This window comes from Stenella coeruleoalba, assembly GCF_951394435.1.
Source record: "Stenella coeruleoalba genome assembly, chromosome: 10".
Lineage (NCBI taxonomy): Eukaryota > Metazoa > Chordata > Mammalia > Artiodactyla > Delphinidae > Stenella > Stenella coeruleoalba.
In genome coordinates, this window is record NC_137156.1 from 52,252,369 (window position 1) to 52,272,767 (window position 20,399).

General features: G+C 43.7%; 1 protein-coding gene and 1 pseudogene across 6 annotated transcripts in view; one reads left to right on the top strand and one right to left on the bottom strand.

The window, feature by feature from the left end:
* OSBPL10 (oxysterol binding protein like 10) overlaps positions 1-20,399 on the bottom strand; it is a 295,403-nt gene that overhangs the window by 64,569 nt on the left and 210,435 nt on the right. For all 5 annotated transcript variants that reach the window (XM_079933429.1, XM_079933431.1, XM_079933430.1 and 2 more), the window contains 2 exons: positions 16,771-16,981; positions 1,815-1,969 (listed from right to left, as the gene is read on the bottom strand). In XM_079933429.1, coding sequence (XP_079789555.1) covers positions 1,815-1,969; positions 16,771-16,981 — 366 coding nt within the window. The remainder of the gene's footprint in view (positions 1-1,814; positions 1,970-16,770; positions 16,982-20,399) is intronic.
* Positions 2,352-8,531, top strand: LOC307192351 (large ribosomal subunit protein uL23-like; annotated as a pseudogene). Its single transcript has 2 exons — positions 2,352-2,472; positions 7,730-8,531. The product of its transcript is annotated as a large ribosomal subunit protein uL23-like (transcript).

Consider the following 20,399-nt stretch of genomic DNA (forward strand, 5'->3'; position numbering starts at 1 on the left):
GAACGAAAGAATGCCATCTGCAGCAACATGGATGCAACCAGAGACTATCATACTAAGTGAAGCAAATCAGAAAGCGAAAGACAAACACCATATGACATCACTTATGTGTGGACTCTAAAATATGACACAAGTGAACCTATCTATGAAACAGAAACAGATTCACAGACATAGAGAAGAGACTTGTACTTGCCAAGGGGGTGGGTGGTTAGGGGAGGGATAGAGTGGGAGGTTGGGGTCAGCAGATGTAAGCTTTTATGTATGGAATGGATAAACAACAAGGTCCTACTGTACAGCACAGGGAACTGTATTCAATATCCTGTGATAAACCATAATGGAAAAGAATATTTAATAATTATATATATGTGTAACTAAATCACTTTGCTGTACAGTACAAATGAACACATTATAAATCAACTACACTTAAGTAAATAAATAATCATTTTTTTAAAAAAAAGCTTATTAGGTGACAGCCTCTGTTAGGGTTTCCCCGTGATGCTGCTGGGGATGAGGATCTAAACAGTTATTTCTAAAGATCTAAGAACTTCTCTTTTAATTTCTTTCTAGAGCAAGATTTAGGTATGTGTATTATGGTGTGAACTCCCAAAGGTTCTTTTCCAACAGAATGGAGGTGATTGGAATTCTCAACCCCTTAGCAGCTAAGCACGACCTCCTCAAACGTGACCCCACCCGAGGCTCTCAAAAAAACTACCTGACAGCAAGCTCCGACATCTTCTCAGTTGCCAACTTACCTTGCGAGGCACCCACACGTCAGCTACAAGTGTTTTCCCCCTGAAACTCGGTGTACAGGCAGAGGCAGATACCTTTCAAAATCTCACATCCCCTATCGTTTCATACCCTGCAAAGTCACCTTACAGATGCTGATGAAATACTTGCAGGCAGGCCGATCCTGCCTCTGGAAGACCTGAGCCCTCAAGCGGCCCTCGGAGAATAGAATCACGTGAAGCTTGGATAACCAAGACCATTTGACTGAAGAAGCTGCCTTGGGACTTGCAACCTTACAAAATAGATTTTGCTGCACAATTTTCAGGCTAAAGTGATTTCAATTCAAATGAAGAACCACCTCTAACACATGGTTAAAGTAGGTCCCAGCCCACTTCACGAGATCCTGTCAACAGGACACGTGCAACCAAGAAAGAGAAATTCACTGATGACACCCGGGGAAATTGACAAAATGCAGGCTGCATTTGGCTTCCCTCCAGCTGCCACTTAGAGGCGCAGTTAGTCACGGAGATTGCGTGGGCAGATGACTGGGTCCAGGGAGCCTGTGGGGGCCTGGCTAGCCCCGAAGGTCTGCAGGGCTGCTCCTCCCTGGACCTGGGCTAGTGCAACGCCTAGAAGAGTCCCAGCCACTGCCCCTGGGCTGGCCCGGTTGTGTAGCATGCGGGGATCAAGCATAGGAGGAAGGAGCTCATATTATTAGCACAACCACACGAAGAAGCCAATATTGAGGGGAGCGACATAATATATTGTAACCACTCCCATCATGTCAACAGGCATCACGTTAGTGGGCGTGTTAGTTTCTCCCACATGACGTGAAAACGACTCCCATTTCAGTGAAAATGGGAGATTCCGCATCAGTTGGATCACCGTTCGCCCACGGCAGCTGCCAGGCACAAGAGCAGGAGCGCCAGGCGTGCACGGAGCTGATTTTGTCTCCCTGGGCGATGCTTCCATTTTATAATTTGTCTCCTCTTAAAACCCAGCGGTGAGCAAGTTACAAATATAATTACTCTACTTCTGAACAAGCGCTAACACAAGCCATGAAAGGTGCGAAGAGAGGCTGGCGAGCTTACCTCTGGCTCTGGCGGGCAGGTTTGTTCATCCTCCACGGAGTTGGGTAAAATGGCCCAGGTTATGCTGGCGCTGGCCGATGGCAAAGAGCCCAGTGTCCCATTTTTCAGCTGCTCTGTGGAGTGTGACTTAGGCCCGTGCCATCCCAGGATGCTTTCTGAAATAAAGACCTAGAATGATGCCAAGTATTTTCCAAATCCAACATTTAGAGCTCAAGAAATAGCCATACCATGCTGTTGAAGAAACCCGACTTGAAGTGGGTCCAATTTTAAGTGGACCATAGAGGATTTAAGCTGATTCAGTGGATTTAAGTGTAGATTCAGGTCACCTATTTATAAACGAGTTTCTGCGTAATGACCATAGGCTGTGTCTCTCCCTGTCCCTGGACAAAAACAATTCGCATGTGCCGTACTTCCTTGAGGGTGTTTTTCTTATTTTTTTTTAACTTTTCAAAAATACTTATAAATATTTACAATAAAAAACAAAAGTCAAATTGGGTATGGGCTGCTTGAAATGCAGTCTGAATGCCCATTGACATGATGACCACAGCTGAGAAAAGACGCCTGTGGTGTGATCACGTCACGTGTGATCGGCCATTAGATGTGGCCGAAGTCCATTCGGGTGGCAGAAGTCAGGAAGCCACATCATGGACAGACATGGGTATGGAGGATGGATGCGGTCATGCCATTCTAGCTACCATATTGCTGTTAATAAAGCTTTTTTCTTTTTTTTTTTTAATTTGGCCACGCCACATGGCTTTTGGGATCTGTTTCCCAACCAGGGATCAAACCCGGGCCCTTAGCAGTGAACATGCAGAGTCCTAATCACTGGACCACCAGGGATTCCTTATAAAGCATTTTAAAAATTTTCCCTCAACCCTTGGGAACAGCAAAAAAAACTTTCTAATACTGATCTTTCCAAGAGTAATGGGTTATTACAGAATAGTTGTATATATTCTTGCTAAGGGGGACAGGAGTGATCAGAGGTAGATTTCTTTACCCTGTAGCAATTCTGCCATTAGAAAAAAAATAGGCTTCAAACTCAGCTGAATCTGGAGCTTCTGTTCTCAGCCTGAGCACAGGAGTGAGTGATGAAGGAAAGGTGGCCTCAAGTGCAGACAACCTCACGTGAACTAGAACTCAGCCGCCCTTCAGCACCTCAGATGCTGCCTGGCATCTCCTCATTCTCTCCCACTGCTCACAACGCTCAAGTGAGGCTGTTTTTTTTTTTTCTTCCCATTCTTCAAAGGGACGAGAGCCTTTGTGTGTGCTGTCTCCCTGCTCAGACTGCCAGCCTCTAGTTCCTCTACCTGGGGGAGGAGATCTCCTGAGTAAATCCAGGGGTCTGCTCAACGATCACGCGCTCAGAAAGGCCCCGGGGGACTTCGCTGGCCAAAGCAGCACCCCAGAGGCACCCCCTGTCCCAGCTGTCGGTTTACTGTCTTACGGCTCTTAGCACTCTCTGAACTCACCCTGTTCATTCGTTTATTGTCTGCCTTCCTCTTCTCCCTAGAACATTAGCTCCTTAAAAACAGGGACAATACTGCCCTTGCTCACTGCTGTATCCCCAGAACCTAGAACAGGGTCTGGCAAGGAGTGTGAGCTCCTTAAATCTGTGCTGAATGAATGGATGACCATTAAGACTTTCAGAGATGGTCAATTTCAAGAACAGTGTATGTTTCAAAAAGTCTGTATGTCCATGGTGGAGAAGGGCAGGGGACAAAGTGGGGAAAAGGGGGTGGGGGGAAGAGTTATTTACTGGGTACAGAGGTTCAGTTTTGCAAGATGAAAAGGGTTCTGCAAGATGAAAAGGGTTCTGGAGATTGTACAATAATATGAATGTATTTAACACTACTGAGTTGTATACTTAAAAATGGTTAGGACCCCCAATTTTTTTTTGAATTTTGTTTTTTTATACAGCAGGTTCTTACTAATCATCCATTTTATACACATCAGTGTATAACTGTCAATCCTAATCTCCCAATTCATCACACCACCACCTCCACGCCCCACTGCTTTCCCCCATTGGTGTCCATACGTTTGTTTTCTACATCTGTGTCTCAATTTCTGCCCTGCAAACCGATTCATCTGTACAATTTTTCTAGGTTACACATACATGCGTTAATATACGATATTTGTTTTTCTCCTTCTGGCTTACTTCACTCTGTATGACAGTCTCTAGATCCATCCATGTCTCTACAAATGACCCAATTTCATTCCTTTTTATGGCTGAGTAATATTCCATTGTATATATGTACCACATCTTCTTTATCCATTTGTCTGTTGATGGGCATTTAGGCTGCTTCCATGACCTGGCTATTGTAAATAGTGCTGCAATGAACATTGGGGTGCATGTATCCTTCTGATTTATGGTTTTCTCTGGGTATATGCCCAGTAGTGGGATTGCTGGGTCATATGGTAAATCTATTTTTAGTTTCCTAAGGAACCTCCATACTGTTCTCCATAGTGGCTGTATCAATTTACATTCCCACCAACAGGGCAAGAGGGTTCCCTTTTCTCCACACCCTCTCCAGCATTTGTTGTTGGTAGATTTTCTGATGATGCCCATTCTAACTGGTGTGAGGTGATACCTCATTGTAGTTTTGATTTGCATTTCTCTAATAATTAGTGATGTTGAGCAGCTTTTCATGTGCTTCTTGGCCATCTGTATATCTTCTTTGGAGAAATGTCTATTTAGGTCTTCTGCCCATTTTTGGATTGGGTTGTTTGTATTTTTAATATTGAGCTGCATGAGCTGTTTATATATTTTGGAGATTAATCCTTTGTCTGTTGATTCGTTTGCAAATATTTTCTCCCATTTTGAGGGTTGTCTTTTCGTCCTGTTTATGGTTTCCTTTGCTGTGCAAAAGCTTTTAAGTTTCATTAGGTCCCATTTGTTTATTTTTGTTTTTATTTCCATTACTCTAGGAGGTGGACCAAAAAAGATCTTGCTGTGATTTATGTCAAAGAGTGTTCTGCCTATGTTTTCCTCTAAGAGTTTTATTGTGTCCGGTCTTACATGTAGGTCTTGAATCCATTTTGCGTTCATTTTTGTGTATGGTGTTAGGGAGTGTTCTAATTTCATTCTTTTACATGTAGCTGTCCAGTTTTCCCAGCACCACTTATTGAAGAGATTGCCTTTTCTCCATTGTATACCCTTGCCTCCTTTGTCATAGATTAGTTGACCATAGGTGTGTGGGTTTATCTCTGGGCTTTCTACCTTGTTCCACCAATCTATGTTTCTGTTTTTGTGCCAGTACCATATGGTCTTGATTACTGTAGTATAGTCTGAAGTCAGGGAGTCTGATTCCTCCAGCTCCGTTTCTTTCCCTCAAGACTGCTTTGGCTATTCGGGGTCTTTTGTGTCTCCATACAAATTTTAAGATTTTTTATTCTAGTTCTGTAAAAAAGGCCAATGGTAATTTGATAGGGATTGCATTGAATCTCTAGATTGCTTTGTGTAGTATAGTCATTTTCACAATATTGATTCTTCTAATACAAGAACATGGTATATCTCTCCATCTGTTGGTATCATCTTTAATTTCTTTCATCAGTGTCTTATAGTTTTCTGCATACAGGTTTTTTGTTTCCCTAGGTAGGTTTATTCCTAGGTATTTTATTCTTTTTGTTGAAATGGTAAATGGGAGTGTTTCCTTAATTTCTCTTTCAGATTTTTCATCACTAGTGTATAGGAATGCAAGAGATTTCTGTGCATTTATTTTGTATCCTGTAACTTTACCAAATTAATTGATTAGCTCTAGTAGTTTTCTGGTGGCATCTTTAGGATTCTCTATGTCATCTGCCTATCAGATGTCACCTGTATCAATGTCATCTGCAAACAGTGACAGTTTTACTTCTTCTTTTCCAGTTTGTATTCCTTTTATTTCTTTTTCTTCTCTGATTGCCGTGGCTGGGACTTCCAAAACTATGTTGAATAACAGTAGTGAGAGTGGACATCCTTGACTTGTTCCTGATCTTAGAGGAAATGCTTTCAGTTTTTCACCATTGAGAATGATGTTTGCTGTGGGTTTATCGTATATGGCCTTTATTATGCTGAGGTAGGTTCCCTCTATGCCCACTTTCTGGAGAGTCTTTATCATAAACGGGTGTTGAATTTTGTCAAAAGCTTTTTCTGCATCTATTGAGATGATCATATGGTTTTTCTTCTTCAAGTTGTTAATATGGTGTATCACATTGATTTATTTGCGTATATTGAAGAATCCTTGCATCCCTGGGATAAATCCCACTTGATCATGGTGTATGATCCTTTTAATGTGTTGTTCAATTCTGTTTGCTAGTATTTTGTTGAGGATTTCTGCATCTATATTCATGAGTGATATTGGTCTGTAATATTCTTTTTTTGTAGTATCTTTCTCTGGTTTTGGTATCAGAGTGATGGTGGCCTCACAGAATGAGTTTGGGAGTGTTCCTTTCTCTGCAACTTTTTGGAAGAGTTTGAGAAGGATGGGTGTTAGCTCTTCTCTAAATGTTTGATAGAATTCACCTGTGAAGCCATCTGGTCCTGGACTTTTGTTTGTTGGAAGATGTTTAATCACAGTTTCAATTTCATTACTTGTGACTGGTCTGTTCGTTTTTTCTATTTCTTCCTGGTTCAGTCTTGGAAAGTTACACCTTTCTAAGAATTTGTCCATTTCTTCCAGGTTGTCCATTTTATTGGCATATAGTTGCTTGTAGTAGTCCCTTATGATGCTTTGTATTTCTGAGGTGTCCACTGTAACTTCTCCTTTTTCATTTCTAATTTTATTGATTTGAGTCCTCTCCCTCTTTTTCTTGATGAGTCTGGCTAATGATTTATCAATTTTGTTTACCTCCTCAAAGGACCAGCTTTGTTTACCTCCTCAAAGAACCAGTTTTATTGATCGTTGCTATTTTTTAGTGAGTTCCAGTGTCTTCCTGTCGATGATTGTTCAGCAGTTAGTTGTGATTCCAGTGTTCTCGCAAGAGGGAGTGAGAGCACATCCTTCTACTCTACCATCTTGAACCAATCCAAATTTTTTTAATTTGTATTTTTACCACAATTTTTTTTTTAATGGCAAAAAGGCATCCATATATCAGTCCTTGATGTCATTTTTAAAAAGTTAGAAACTCACAACACTAAAATCAAAGGCTGAAGGATGAGCTAAGGACAGGCTTATGAAGAATCCCCATAAATAATAAGGTGGATGGGGTTGGACTAAGAAAACCAACCCAGGGTTCCAAGACCCAGAATCTTCCCTAAGAAAGGTGGAAAGATACTTCTTACCTGTCCTGTTGACCGACTCCTCCTCAGAGACCTGAAGTTGGATTCATATCTTAAATACTGGGCAGCTGTCTCATAAATACAGGGGTACTACTTTCTCTTCATTTTATTTTATTATGCAAGTAGTAAATGTCCTCTAGAATAATTAGGAAAACTTAAAAAAGCACTAAGGGAAAAAATGAAATCTGCTCTCCTAGGCAATCAGGACAATGTTCCGTCCATCACTCCCATACCTTAACTCTGTCCCTCCCTCCCCTCCACACCACCATCATTCAGAGATGATAACCAGGAGACAGACAACAGGGCAGGAAGTAGAGTCTGGCCTGCTTGTGATACACAGCATCCTGAGACAAAGACCAGGACAGGAAGGGTGGGGGTAGCAATGCATGCTGGTTAATGCGGTTTTCTGTACATTCTATGGAGTCAGAGCATCAAAGAACCAGTGAGGGAGGACAGGAGAGAAGACCGCCTCAGACCAGTCTAGCTGCTCTAATTACCAGCCACTGCTTTGGGAGTCTGGATAGAGCTGCCTCATGTGAGGATAAAGGAGGAAAATTCTAATACAGAGTGAATGAAAACGAGTGTATAAATCAATCACTTCCAGCCTCAAGACCAGTAGTGAGCACCCCCACACCCTCATTTTCTTTCCTTCTCTCAGCCCCTGCCCCTCCCAAAGCCGAAGCCAAAGCAAAGGCTTTGAAGGCCAAGAAAGCAGTGCTGAAAGGCGTCCACAGCCACAAAAAAAAAGAAGATCCGGATGTCAGCAGCCTTCCAACGGCCCAAAACACTACAGCTCAGGAGGCAGCCCAAATATCCCAGGAAGGGCACCCCTAGGAGACGCAAGCTTGACCACTATGCCATCATCAAGTTCCCCCTCACCACCGAGTCAGCCATGAAGAAAACATAAGACAACAACACACTGGTGTTCACTGTGGATGCCAAGGCCAACACGCACCAGATTAAACAGGCTGTGAAGAAGCTCTATGACACTGACGTGGCTAAGGTGAACACCCTGATCAGGCCTGATGGAGAGAAGAAGGCATATGTTCGACTGGCTCCTGACTATGATGCTTTGGATGTTGCCAACAAAACTGGGATCATCTAAACTGAGTCCAGCTGGCTAATTTTAAATTTAAAAGTTTTAACTAGTTAAAAAAAAAAAAAAAAAAGGACCCTATAGTGCTTGGGAAAAGAAACAGTATCCTCAGAAGGATACTCAGAAGGCTTATAGGAACAATATATCTCTGAAATTTCTAACATAAGGTGTCAGAGAAAACATCAGGAGAGGTGTATCCTTGCAACAATACAAAATAAAGTAGCCAATATGAAACGAGAACAGAGAGCCAGAAGAAGAAAACAGACTGAGGTGAAGAAGGAGATAGAGGCAGAAAGGAATTATTATAAGGAAACAAAGTCAACATTAGCAGAATTAAGGTTAATACCGAAACGAGGAAAAAGTAGAATCTACAATGTAGAAAGTCGAGTAAGTAGTGTGTCAAGAAGATGAAGTTCTACCAGTAAGCAGCTGCAAAGGGCACAAGACCAGCAATGAGACAGAACATAAGACAGAAGATACACAACAGAGACCCTAAAGTAAAGAGATCAGATCAGTGGGACAGAAACAATAAACAGTGACAGAAGTAAAGAAACACAGCCCGAGCGGAAGAGAGGGCTGTGGGTTCTGCTGAAAACAGCCCACCTCAGTCCAGCAAAACCAATGGGAAAAGACTCACATCTAGACACAGCTTGGCGATATTTTCTTAGGCTTTTCCTCACTGAAATTTCAAACACATACAAAACTAGAGTAGTATAATGACTGCCTGGCTCATGAAGTTTGGCAACATTTTTTAATTAAAAAAAAATCATGAGAAAAAATTTTCCAAGCATTTAGGCAGAAAAGTTAGACCTGCCCTAAAGGAAAAAAGAAATCAAGCTAGTCTTGGATTTTGCTGCAACACTAAACACCAGAAGGTGAGTAGATGAAGAGAATAATGCAAATAAAAGTCTACAGATTTGAAGGTGGGTGCGCGCTGGGGGGATGATGCTTATCTTCAGACAAATTATCTTTCCTCTGCCAAAAAGAGTCAGCATTTATTGAGCTCTTGCTAGGTGCCAAGGACTACCATATAAAATTCATGTGCGTGAACTCATCTAATCCTAATGACGACCCATGGGTAGGTCCTATTGTTATGTCCACTTGACAGGTAAAGAAACAAAAAGGCACAAGAGCTGGTAAGTGTCAGGGTACAAGGGAGATGAAAACCCAGGCCACCTGGCTCCAGAGCCCAGACTCTTAAACTCTGCACTGTATGCCTTCTGAGCAGTGCTGCAGAGACTCAGAAAATATTCTACCTTCTGGGAGAAAAAAACAACTTGAGGACATATCCCAATACATGAAGAAAAGAAGCAGAATTAAGAACTCAAGACTGGAGAAGCTGTATAAAAGGACTGGCAGTGAGCAATGAACCCAGTTGAACATAGAGCTGAGCAAGGCTGGGACTCAGGGGAAGTAAAAAGACACTTGCCCAGGGGTAAGATTTAAAGAGGCGCCAAAACACTCAGTAGTCAAGATAAATGACATGTTCACGCAATATTTTTTAAATCAAAATTAATGCCAAAACAAAAAATGTCTTAAAGGACTCAGTCTCACCTGCCTCACACTATCTAATCCTGTTTTTATTTAAGGTTTTGATATTTTGTTCATCCTGGATTTTTTGCAATAATTTTGGTTTAAAGATATTGCATTAAAATAGCATTTACCTTAATTACTTTGGCACCCTTAAATGTGTGCTCACGGTGGGTGCCTCACTTCATTTCATCCTGTCCCAGTCCTAGAACTGAATTTAAATACTTCTTTTTGTTTGTTTCTTTGTTTGTTTGTTTGTTTTGCAGTACACGGGCCTCTCACTGTTGTGGCCTCTCCCGTTGCAGAGCACAGGCTCCGGACACGCAGGCCCAGCGGCCATGGCTCACAGGCCCAGCCACTCCGTGGCATGTGGGATCTTCCCGGACCGGGGCATGAACCTGTGTCCCCTGCATTGGCAGGCGGACTCTCAACCACCGTGCCACCAGGGAAGCCCCTAAATACTTTTTATAAACGTGATTACACAACTATGAAGTTAAAATTCTTTTAAAGAGATTTAATCATTATCACACATTATTAAGTATTCAATTAATATTTAAATACTAATAACAATAGCCCCCATATTATATTACCAAAAATTGGGAAGTCTATCTGAGAAACAAAGGAAGTTAAAGTATTCTAAGTCTTCAGCACTAAAGGAGAGAGTGAAGACACAGTGTCATTCTTGATTTTGATGATTAGAAAAACACAAGTTAAAGAATGCTTATGAACAATGCATTGTAACTACTACTAGAATTTATGTACATATTTTTTCCCAAAACACTAAAGAAAAGGGAATACAATCTGTGTAGCAAAATAAGAGGAAACAAGAAAAGCAGCATAGAAACATGAAAACAAGAAGCATAACAGAGGGACTTCCCTGGTGGCGCAGTGGTTAAGAATCTGCCTGCCAATGCAGGGGACACATGTTCGAGCCCTGGCCCGGGAAGATCCCACATGCCGCAGAGCAACTAAGCCCGCGAGCCACAACTGCTGAAGCCCGCTCTCCACACCTACTGAAGCCTGCACACCTAGAGCCCGGGCTCCACAACAAGAGAAGCCACCACAATGATAAGTGCATGCAACACAGTGAAGAGTAGCCCCCATTCACCGCAAGTAGAGAAAGACCCAACGCAGCCACAAATAAATAAATAAATTTATTAAAAAAAAAAAAAAGTGTAACAGAGACCAACAGAAAAACAACCACCAGTGTAAGGGAAAAAATAAATGGACTGCGTTATTCTTTTGAAAGATAGATTCTCAAGATTGTGTCATAAAACAAAATGCAAGTCTAAACCATATTTCATTAATCGGAAGACACAGCAATTTTCACATTTTGATGACTCTGAAGTTGGAGTTCATCTTACACTCAATGGCGTGTCATAGTTTAATTGGCAGCTTTTTCTTAGTGGCACAAAGGCTAATGGTGTGCGTTACTGTTGATGTGTTTGACAGATGAGAAAATATGCCTCACTTATAGAAAGTGACTCAGAAGATCACAAACACACCAGCAAGTACAAATGCAAAGAAGACTGGGATCAAATATTACCATGTGGCTGCTGGCTGGTGGTCAATCAGTAACTGCATGTTAATTACCTTCCACTTTCTGGTCCACCTTAACCTTTGTGAGCAGGAGACCATCAAAGATGATCCAACAGAAGAGAGGAGGAAGACAAAGGATCGGATGTCCACCAAATGGCAAACCCAGTCCTTAAACCAGGCTTTGACACACGCCTGCATCTCCTCACACCACATGCCTAAGTAGACAGAAGAATGCCAGGAAGAAGGAAAAAAAGGGTTTCTGGTTCTTTGAACCAACCAGAAGCAGAAAGAAAGCTACAGAAGATTTAACTGTGGGCTTTAAGGTTTGACCGTGGAACTGTCTTCCTCTGTCCTTAGCCTCGGTTTACACCCTGCTTGAGTGCTGGGAGCTGCAGTGCCCGTGCCAGGGCTGTGACACCTCTGCTCAGAGGCCAGTGACAGGTGAAGGTCCCTGGAAGGTCCCCTGCCTCTTCCTGTAACACAGTGAATTCACGCCTCCCAGGTTCAATCAACCTGAGAGGGGTTTTCCCAAATGGAATAAGACTGACATTTACAAACGTGGGAAAAACATAGGCATATTTATGATGAAAAGCTGGGATGTTAGGATCTAACTGCTTTCTTTACGGAGGAGCTGCCACTCAAAAAATCTGTTTATACAGTTGTAAAAAAATACTACCATCTGAAATAGTCTGCAATGCTAGCTTTTCCATTTTCTCCATATGCTGTTTACTGAAGGAATCGTCACATTTCTATCTTGGCTTTTAATCACAAAATAAGGGAAGGTGACTTATGTGGGACTCATTTTCACCAGAAGCAGCAGGTATTGAGAAAGAAGGTATAAGAGACAGGGCAAAGCAAAGAGAATCTCTGAGTGGGGAAAAGAGATGAAGGTTGAGAATCTGAAGCTGTTTCTGGAAAAAAGCGAAGCAGAGCAGAAGGAAGACGGCAACGGGCCAGAAAAGCCAAGAAGAGTACCTATAATAATAGTGTCACCGATTTGACCCTGTTGGCCAAACCCCAAAATAGGAGGAACCAATGCAACTGGCTTATTAACTGACAATCCCCACAAATCTTAAAAGAGAATGAAAAAGTCATTGGAAGGGCAAGTTAAGAAGCACATATTAAATTCCGCTCCGGTTCTCCTCTCTTCAATTACACTTGTTTTGATCTCTGGCCCTGATTTATGTCCAAGGGCATGGGCATCATCCGGCTATTCCCTGAGGCTCTGCCATCCTCGCTCCAGCAGCTCTGACCCCAATGTTCTCTCCCAACGTGCCCTGCACCCACCATTCGTTGGTACTCAGCTCTGACCTCGCACTAGAACGTGCTGGCCTGGTCACAAGTGCCTGCACTGACTTTGAAGCAAGTTCCCCGCATCAAGGGTGCAATTGAGGAACTACCCAAAAGCACAGGCAGCAGACTACTCTGCCCCTAGACCACTTTAAGGTTCCAGAACCCCCCTCAAGCCCAGATTCCCAAGCAGCCCAGCCATCTCTGGAGCAGCCCTGCCTGCCTCTCCACGTAAAATCAGAGGCGCACATCTAGACTCAGGAAACCAGATGCCCACCTGCCCCACCCCGTCAATCAACTGCCTCCATCAAGATGCTGGAGGAGATCTAGTCAACAGGACAGAGGAGAGCTGCACAACACAAGCCTTGGTCACAAAGCCAAGTTACTTTATTAATTTTAGCTATAAACCTCTTCATAAACAGAAGTTAAATGAAGCATTTCAGTCCCGCGTATCTTAGAGGTAACATCAGAGACAGGCCTAGAGCCTGAAATGCATAGGTGGGAGCAGGTGAACGCTCAGGTAATTCTGGACCTTGGTCCAGTTGCTCTGCGTGTTTGAAATGAAATCAGGATCAGGGAGCAACATTTGCAGACAAAGGCTCCAGAGCCGACACATTCCCCAGAAGATGCAATGAGAGGCTACGGAAGATGAAATGCTGCAAGACCACAAATTAATTTTTGATTCTGAAGAGAGGCAGAAGGAAAAAAAATCAGTGCAGGAGTCAGAAAGCATAGAAATTTCAAGAACAATGCCCATGGATACTGGCTGTGCTAGGGGATCTGCACCCCCCGCCCCAGGCCCCTTGAACATCTAGAGGAAACCCCGACAGAGGTTGGCTTTAATGAGATTTTGATTTCCATCAACCCAGCCTGGCACTCCTTGGATATAACCATTATGTTTTTATCAGCGGGAGTCAGTCTGCTACAGCCACTATCAACCTCAAGAGCCCTGAGATTCTAAACAAACACATTTTGTGGTGACACTCCCAGGGTTGTCAGATTCTCTTATTCTGCTAGCTTGAGAGTCTGGAAATCCATTTTAACTGCAGGCAACTGAGATGCTTTGGATGCAGGAAGTGATTCCATTTCTTCCCCCAAATGTGTGGCACAGCTTTATTTATTTATTTTTGCTGCGTTGGGTCTTTGTTGCTGTGCGCGGGCTTTTCTCTAGTTGTGGCTAGCGGGGGCTACTCTTCCTTGTGGTGCACAGGCTTCTCATTGTGGTGGCTTCTCTTGTTGCAGAGCACTGGCTCTAGGCACGCGGGCTTCAGTAGTTGTGGCACACGGGCTCAGTAGTTGTGGCTCGCGGGCTCTAGAGTGCAGGCTCAGTAGTTGTGGCACACAGGCTTAGTCGCTCCATGGCATGTGGGATCTTCCCGGACCAGGGATTGAACCCGTGTCCCCTGCATTGGCAGGCGGATTCTTAACCACTGCATGTGGCACAGATTTAAAAGACACATGCAGAATGTTTTAAAACCTAAGGGGTTGTGTTATATGGAATGTAACTTTGGAAGGGTTAAGAAGACAAAGAAACAAAATAACTCTTATGATGCTTCATGCTCTATTCTCCAATCTTCAGCCAAGTTCTTTGGTAAAAATGGCTAAAAACACACAGAGATCAGCTCGGTGCTTTGTGACCACCTAGAGGGGTGGGATAGGGAGGGTGAGAGGGAGACGCAAGAGGGAGGAGATATGGGGATATATGTATACGTATAGCTGATTCACTTTGTTATAAAGCAGAAACTAACACACCATTGTAAAGCAGTTATACTCCAATAAAGATGTTAAAAAAAAAAATGGCTAAAAGGAAGGGAGGATGGACAAACGGGGCCAGGCCAGGGGTGGGACAGTGAAGAGCTGCAGAAGGCAGCATGGTGGGTGGCATAGTGTCGGCAACACTGCTCGGTCTCCCCCTCCTCCCACCCCAATAGTCCTCATTTCCACCTGTCACCACATCTGAAATTCCACCGCGAGCTTTGTCCCTCCAGGCCCTTAAAAACCCCAGAGACACAATGAAAATCAGGAACAAAAATTAGAAATTTGCTAGAAAGCCACCCTGAAGAAAAATGTAAAGGATGAATTTTAGGAATAAGAAAATGGGTCAAGCTTCTATCCACTCATTCTCGGAATGAGCCTGTTCCAGAGGCTGGACATACAATCTGGTGTGAGAGGGATCCTAGGAATCTTGAGAAGCATCTGGTCTAACACTGATTTGTGCCCAAGCCCCGACGCACTCACCGAGGCTCCATCCAGATCAGGAAAAGTCAGGGAGACTCAGCATCAGAGTCCCACTTTTCAAGTGGAGAAGGAAGAAGGAAGGAGAAAAGCAGATTGGGTGCCTTCACTCTGTGCCTTGACATACATGCCCCTCCCAGCCTGTATCCTGTACCTGAATGTTTTTCCTTTTGTTACAGAAGACATTGATGGAGCCATCAGCAAAATTTAGTAAGGTCTGCAGATTAGGAAGAGGATTGTATTCATGTTAATTTCCTGAGTTTGACCACTGCGCTGTTATTACATAGGAGAGTGTCCTTTTTTTTTTTCTTTCTTTTAATGAAATTTACACTGAGGTATATAAGAGTAAAGATATATACCAAGTCTGCAACTTACTCTTAAGTGGTTAGAATATTATAATAGGCTTCTATATACAGACAGAAGATAATGAAGCAAATGTCAGAAAATGTTGGCATTCAGAGAATTTGGAGATATGAGGATTTTTCATACTATGCTTGTTACTTTTCTAGACGTCTCAAATTATTTCCAAATAAAAGTAAAGAAAAAGAAGATAGACCTGCCCTGAGAAAATTATGATGTGAGCAGGACAGTGTCCCTGGCCCCAGTTTGGGGAACCCAGAGTCCGCTGGGTGTTCCATTCTGGACTGAACAAAGGACCCCAGGCACCTGCCACAGTGGGAAGAGCCCACCTCTGGACGTGGCTCTGCCGTAGCTGGGTGGCCTCGGGCAGGTCATTTAACCCCTCTGAGCCTCAGCATCTCACCCATGTGATGGGCATAATAATATCTACTTGGTGAAGATTTCAGAAAATGTGTAACAAAAGCCAAATGCTGACAGAATCAGCGCTTAGTACGTGATGGTGGGTATTACAGAAAGAAACCCGAATTACCCTTATACGGTTTACTGTAGGAAACCAACATCCCGCTTTTAACCTTGGTGAAAGAGGAAGGCAAAGGCGGCTTGTGGGAAGCGTGAAATACAGACTATCTGTCATAACCCAGCTATACCTTCCATCACCTGAACTGCCTCATTTCTCGTTAATTAATTGAACCCTGGGCAACAAAGCTCCATGAGGCTTCAATTGGTCTCTTATTTCTAATACTTTACAATTCTATATGACATGACCAATCTCAAGCCATTTTCACCTTTATCATTTAATTTAATCTTCCCTAATATCTTTCTATGTGCTTATCGATTAAACACTTCAAAAGGATTGGAGCATCTTAAGGGGGGTTATTATTATATCTAGCTTCTTGATAAAGAACTGGAAATGCTTCTGCTATGTATTCCAGAGAAATTCTCATACCGGGCCCTGAGGGGACAGGAAAGGGATGGGGGAGCGGGTGTCCAGAGAGCAGGAGGTAAGGCGGGTGTCCATCAGGAGAAGGTGTGGAGCCAAGTGTTGGGGGACGCACTCCACAGGCACAGTTAGAAATAGTGGACTAGGGCTTCCCTGGTGGTGCAGCGGTTGAGAGTCCGCCTGCCGATGCAGAGGACGCGGGTTCGTGCCCCGGTCCGGGAAGATCCCACATGCCGCGGAGCGGCTGGGTGCGTGAGCCATGACCGCTGAGCCTGCGCGTCCGGAGCCTGTGCTCCGCAACGGGAGAGGCCAAAGCAGTGAGAGGCCCGCGTACCACAAAAAAAAAAAAAAAAAAGAAATAGTGGACTAGAGGCTGCATAGCAATGAGTCTTGCAAACACAACACTGAGTGCAAAATTCACAAACGCAATGCAACGGAGAACAGGGTGCCAGCACGTCTCAAAGTAGTTTCAGAGTATTCATGGAAACACGTTAAATTGTGCATAGGATGGCAATTGCTAATGGGTAAAACAGAAATAAAAATATAGCCCAAGCGAGGTGGGGAAGGAAGAAGGGGTAAATGGAGAAGCGCTTGGGTAAAAGGCGAGATGGATGGATTTAAAGGAGGAAGGCGATGGCAGACAGACACACGCATGCGTACATCGGAGAGCGTGCACTTGCAGCCCCGGGCGGGCCCCCGGAGGTCTTACCCGAGGCCCCGGGCCTGTGGCTGGGCTGACCGGCCTGGTGCAGGCTCTGCTGGAGCAGGCTCAGGCACTCCCCAAGGCAGCTGAGGGTGGCAGCAGAGGTAGCTTTCAGGAGTAGCAGGTCCTGGTCCAAGGCAGTGAGGGGCCCGGACCCCGGCAGAGACTCAATGGCATGCACCAGGTTCTTCTGCTGTCCCTCCACCTGGGTCATCATCTGCGGAACGGGAAGACAGCGAGGAGGTGAGGGTTGAAGTCCTCTCTTCCACAGGCGGGGAGCCAGCGCTTAAACCACAGGAGTGGATGAAAGTGCGGGGGAAGTGGTGAGAGACAGCATCACCACCCAGACTGCCAGCTGCGTGGGAGACAGCTCGGAGGGTGCTCGGCGCACAGCCCTCCTGGGATGATGCAGGCCTGGGTGAAATCTACCTGGGTCCATCCACGCAAAGGCACGCCTCTAGAGCTCTGATCACAAGAGGGTTTTAGAACTTTAGAGCTGAAAGGGACCATCGGGGCCACCTGGGTGTATCGGTTTACAGATCTTTGGAAGGTAATAATAAATATACTAAAAGTATAGAAGTCTTGTGACCAACTTTAAGGTCCTTGGACCACGGAAGGTTATCTGAGACGGTGGAAGCGTGTGGCTTTGCCTCAGAGCAAGGTTAATTCCATGCTTTCCTTCCAGCTGCAATCCATCCCTAACTCCCTGGCAGTCCTATTCGAAGTTCAAGAAATAGAAGTGACATCTGGGGCTGGCATTTGTGGGGGTGAGATCAGACCGAGGCCAGTGCCGACCCACTCTGACCCCAAAATGCTATGAGAGCCCGCGACTTCCTTAACACCGTGTGTAGGGTGACAGGAGGAGGAGAAAAACTGGGAGTTCTAGAGCCAGCCCTGCTCCATGGCTGAAGCTGTGACAAACCAGTAACCCTGTGTTGTGGCCTGGCTTCAGTTCGTAAGCTATAGACAAGCAGTGTCTCCTTGGACAAATGAAGGAGAAAGGAACTCAAGAACTAGAAAAGGACTTCACTGGTGATCTTGTGAAGTTCATGCCTCTCCTGTTTTACAACTTATCTCACTAAGCAAGATGATGAGCATAAATTGCATGGCAAACAAATAAACAGTCGAGCTGATACATGGAGGAACTAAAGCAGCCTGCCCAAGGTCACAGGGTCACAGGTCAGCATCAGAGGCAGGAACCAACTCCTGTTCTCTGGACTCCGGTTCACTGTTCCTTAAGCATCCCTCACAAAAGCCATCCTTTAATTTGAAGCAATCGCTCCTGCTTTGTCACTGTCATCCCAGGAGGATCCTTGTTACCATCAAGATGCCACCAGCTGGGAAGAAGCAATACTCTGTAAGCACTGCTGGACTTGGACACAAAACTCAGCCCATGCTTTGGCTTATTTTTCTATTTTCTTTCTGCTATTTCCTATCACTCTGTGTAGTCATCTCCTTAAAAAAAAAAAAAAAAAAAAAAAAGTCTCCCCCATTGCAATCCTACTTACCAATATCAGTGCCCTTACTTCAAAAAGATTTTTTAAAATATCGACATTAAACGTATTACATGCCCATCCTCTGGCCATGTAAATTATTTTTTGCAGATTAGAGAGTTTATACCTAGCCATTCTGGCTCTTAAAACAGTACCTGGGGCATAATAGGAGCTCAATAAGAATTCATTTCTCCTTCAGGTCTTTGCTGAAGAGCTGCCTTCTCAGGAAAGCTTCCTGAACCACATAATTTAAAATAAAAAAAAAAAAATAGAGAGTATAAAATCATATGTCCAACCAAAACCCTGGCACTCCTGTGCTCCTTCCCAACTTACTTTTCTCCATAGCACTTACCATCTTCCAACCCAACTTGTAATTTACTTATTTCTTATGTTCATCTGTACTAGTGTGAAAGCAAGGACCATTCTATCTGTGATGTTCACTGATGGATCTGTTGAAAGAATGAACGAAACCCCAGGGTCCCTTTTTTCTCACTGAGGCGCAAGAGAGTCTCTTTATGACACAAAGTCTACACAAATCATTATAGTCTATTAGGACAACATGGCTGAAGATTCAGTAAAAATAATACCTCCGTTATCAGTTTAGGTTTGCCAAGAAAATGGTTAAATTTAACACTGAAAATGTTTTTATACTCTTCGACAGTCAACTCTATGTAGAACTGCTAACATTTAGGGAGAAGTTGATTTCAAGCTACTTGTTGTAGTCAGCATTTCTGTAAATTCCTACCATAAAATCTTGTCTTAGAAAAATGATGTGTTGAAAGGGAAGAAGCAAATATAATGATGGAATGTAAATGTATATTATGTATGTATATGTATAAATGTATATTATGTTCTTGACTACTATGGACGATAACATAATGCTTAAAAGGTGAGTAAAATGAAGCCATTAAATATGGAATATACTCCTTTTTAATCAACGAAAAGGAGAACTGTATTCCAATTATATAGTATAGGATAAGTACTTGTTATTTCACAAGCATAAAATATGATGCGAATCTCAGGTAATAAAAACACAAAAGTGACTTCCAGTATCTTCTACCCTATTACAACAGAGGCAGGTTCCCAGAGATGGAAGGCACGTATCTGCTCTCTAGAAAGCATTCAACAGGGTTTATCGGAGCCTGTTGCCAGCGCCAAGAGGCAGGACAGCCTCCAGCAAAGGACGTCTGAACCGGCAGTGGATGGATTTGACGTTTACAATGACTGCAGAACGGCTGGTGCTGAGTGGGAGGGGGCAGGGGTGCCACACGCCCCACAAGTCAAGGCAGACCTTTCCTGCTCAAAATGCCGAGAGCGCTCCCTGAGTGACCCTGTGCTACAGACTTACCAGGGACCAGACACTGGACGGATTTCAGCATCTTTCTTGGTACACTGAGCACTAAAACGAGCTTAGCACAGCGCGTGACACACAGGAGACACCGAGAGTCATTTTCTCCCCTTTTCCATGTGACGCAAAACAGAACTTTAGTCTTTAAACACACAATCGATGCCAACCTTCACTTTCTATTAGCATCATCAGGCTCCAAAAGAAACTGAACGAACCCTGAAAGCAACACAGGACTCCCAGCCTCAGCGCTTGTATATCACGCTTATCACTGCTTTAACTTTTCTCACACTGGGAGGCACTGATGGAGAACCTTCATCAGACTTGGGAAGAACAAGTTTTAGCTGTTTTTTCCATATCTAATTTTAATGAAGGGCACATATGAGAAGATGTCTCAAAGCTGTACATGACAAAAACACCAACAACAAAGTCCCAAAGCAGCTCCCTCTGCCCTGCAAGGTTCCCACACCCTCAACACAAGAGCAAAGCACGGCCAGTGACGGCCACCAGCCTTTGAACTCCTTGAACCACTAATTACATAAGTTTCAAGTCAGAGCTCTAAACACTTCTTCTGAAGCACAACGTCAACAATGTGTGGTGTTTAAAAACCAAAAAAAAAAAAAAAAAAAAAAGCACGCATTTCATTTCTTGTGGCGTTTGGCTTCTACAGTCAGGGGTATCGCCACCTTGTTAACACAGGTGCAAAATGGGACCCCCGTGAAATTTCAGAGATCCACCCCCTGGGAATGTCAACTCTGAGGTTGTGAAGTAGTCTAACTTTAGGTCAAATCCAACTT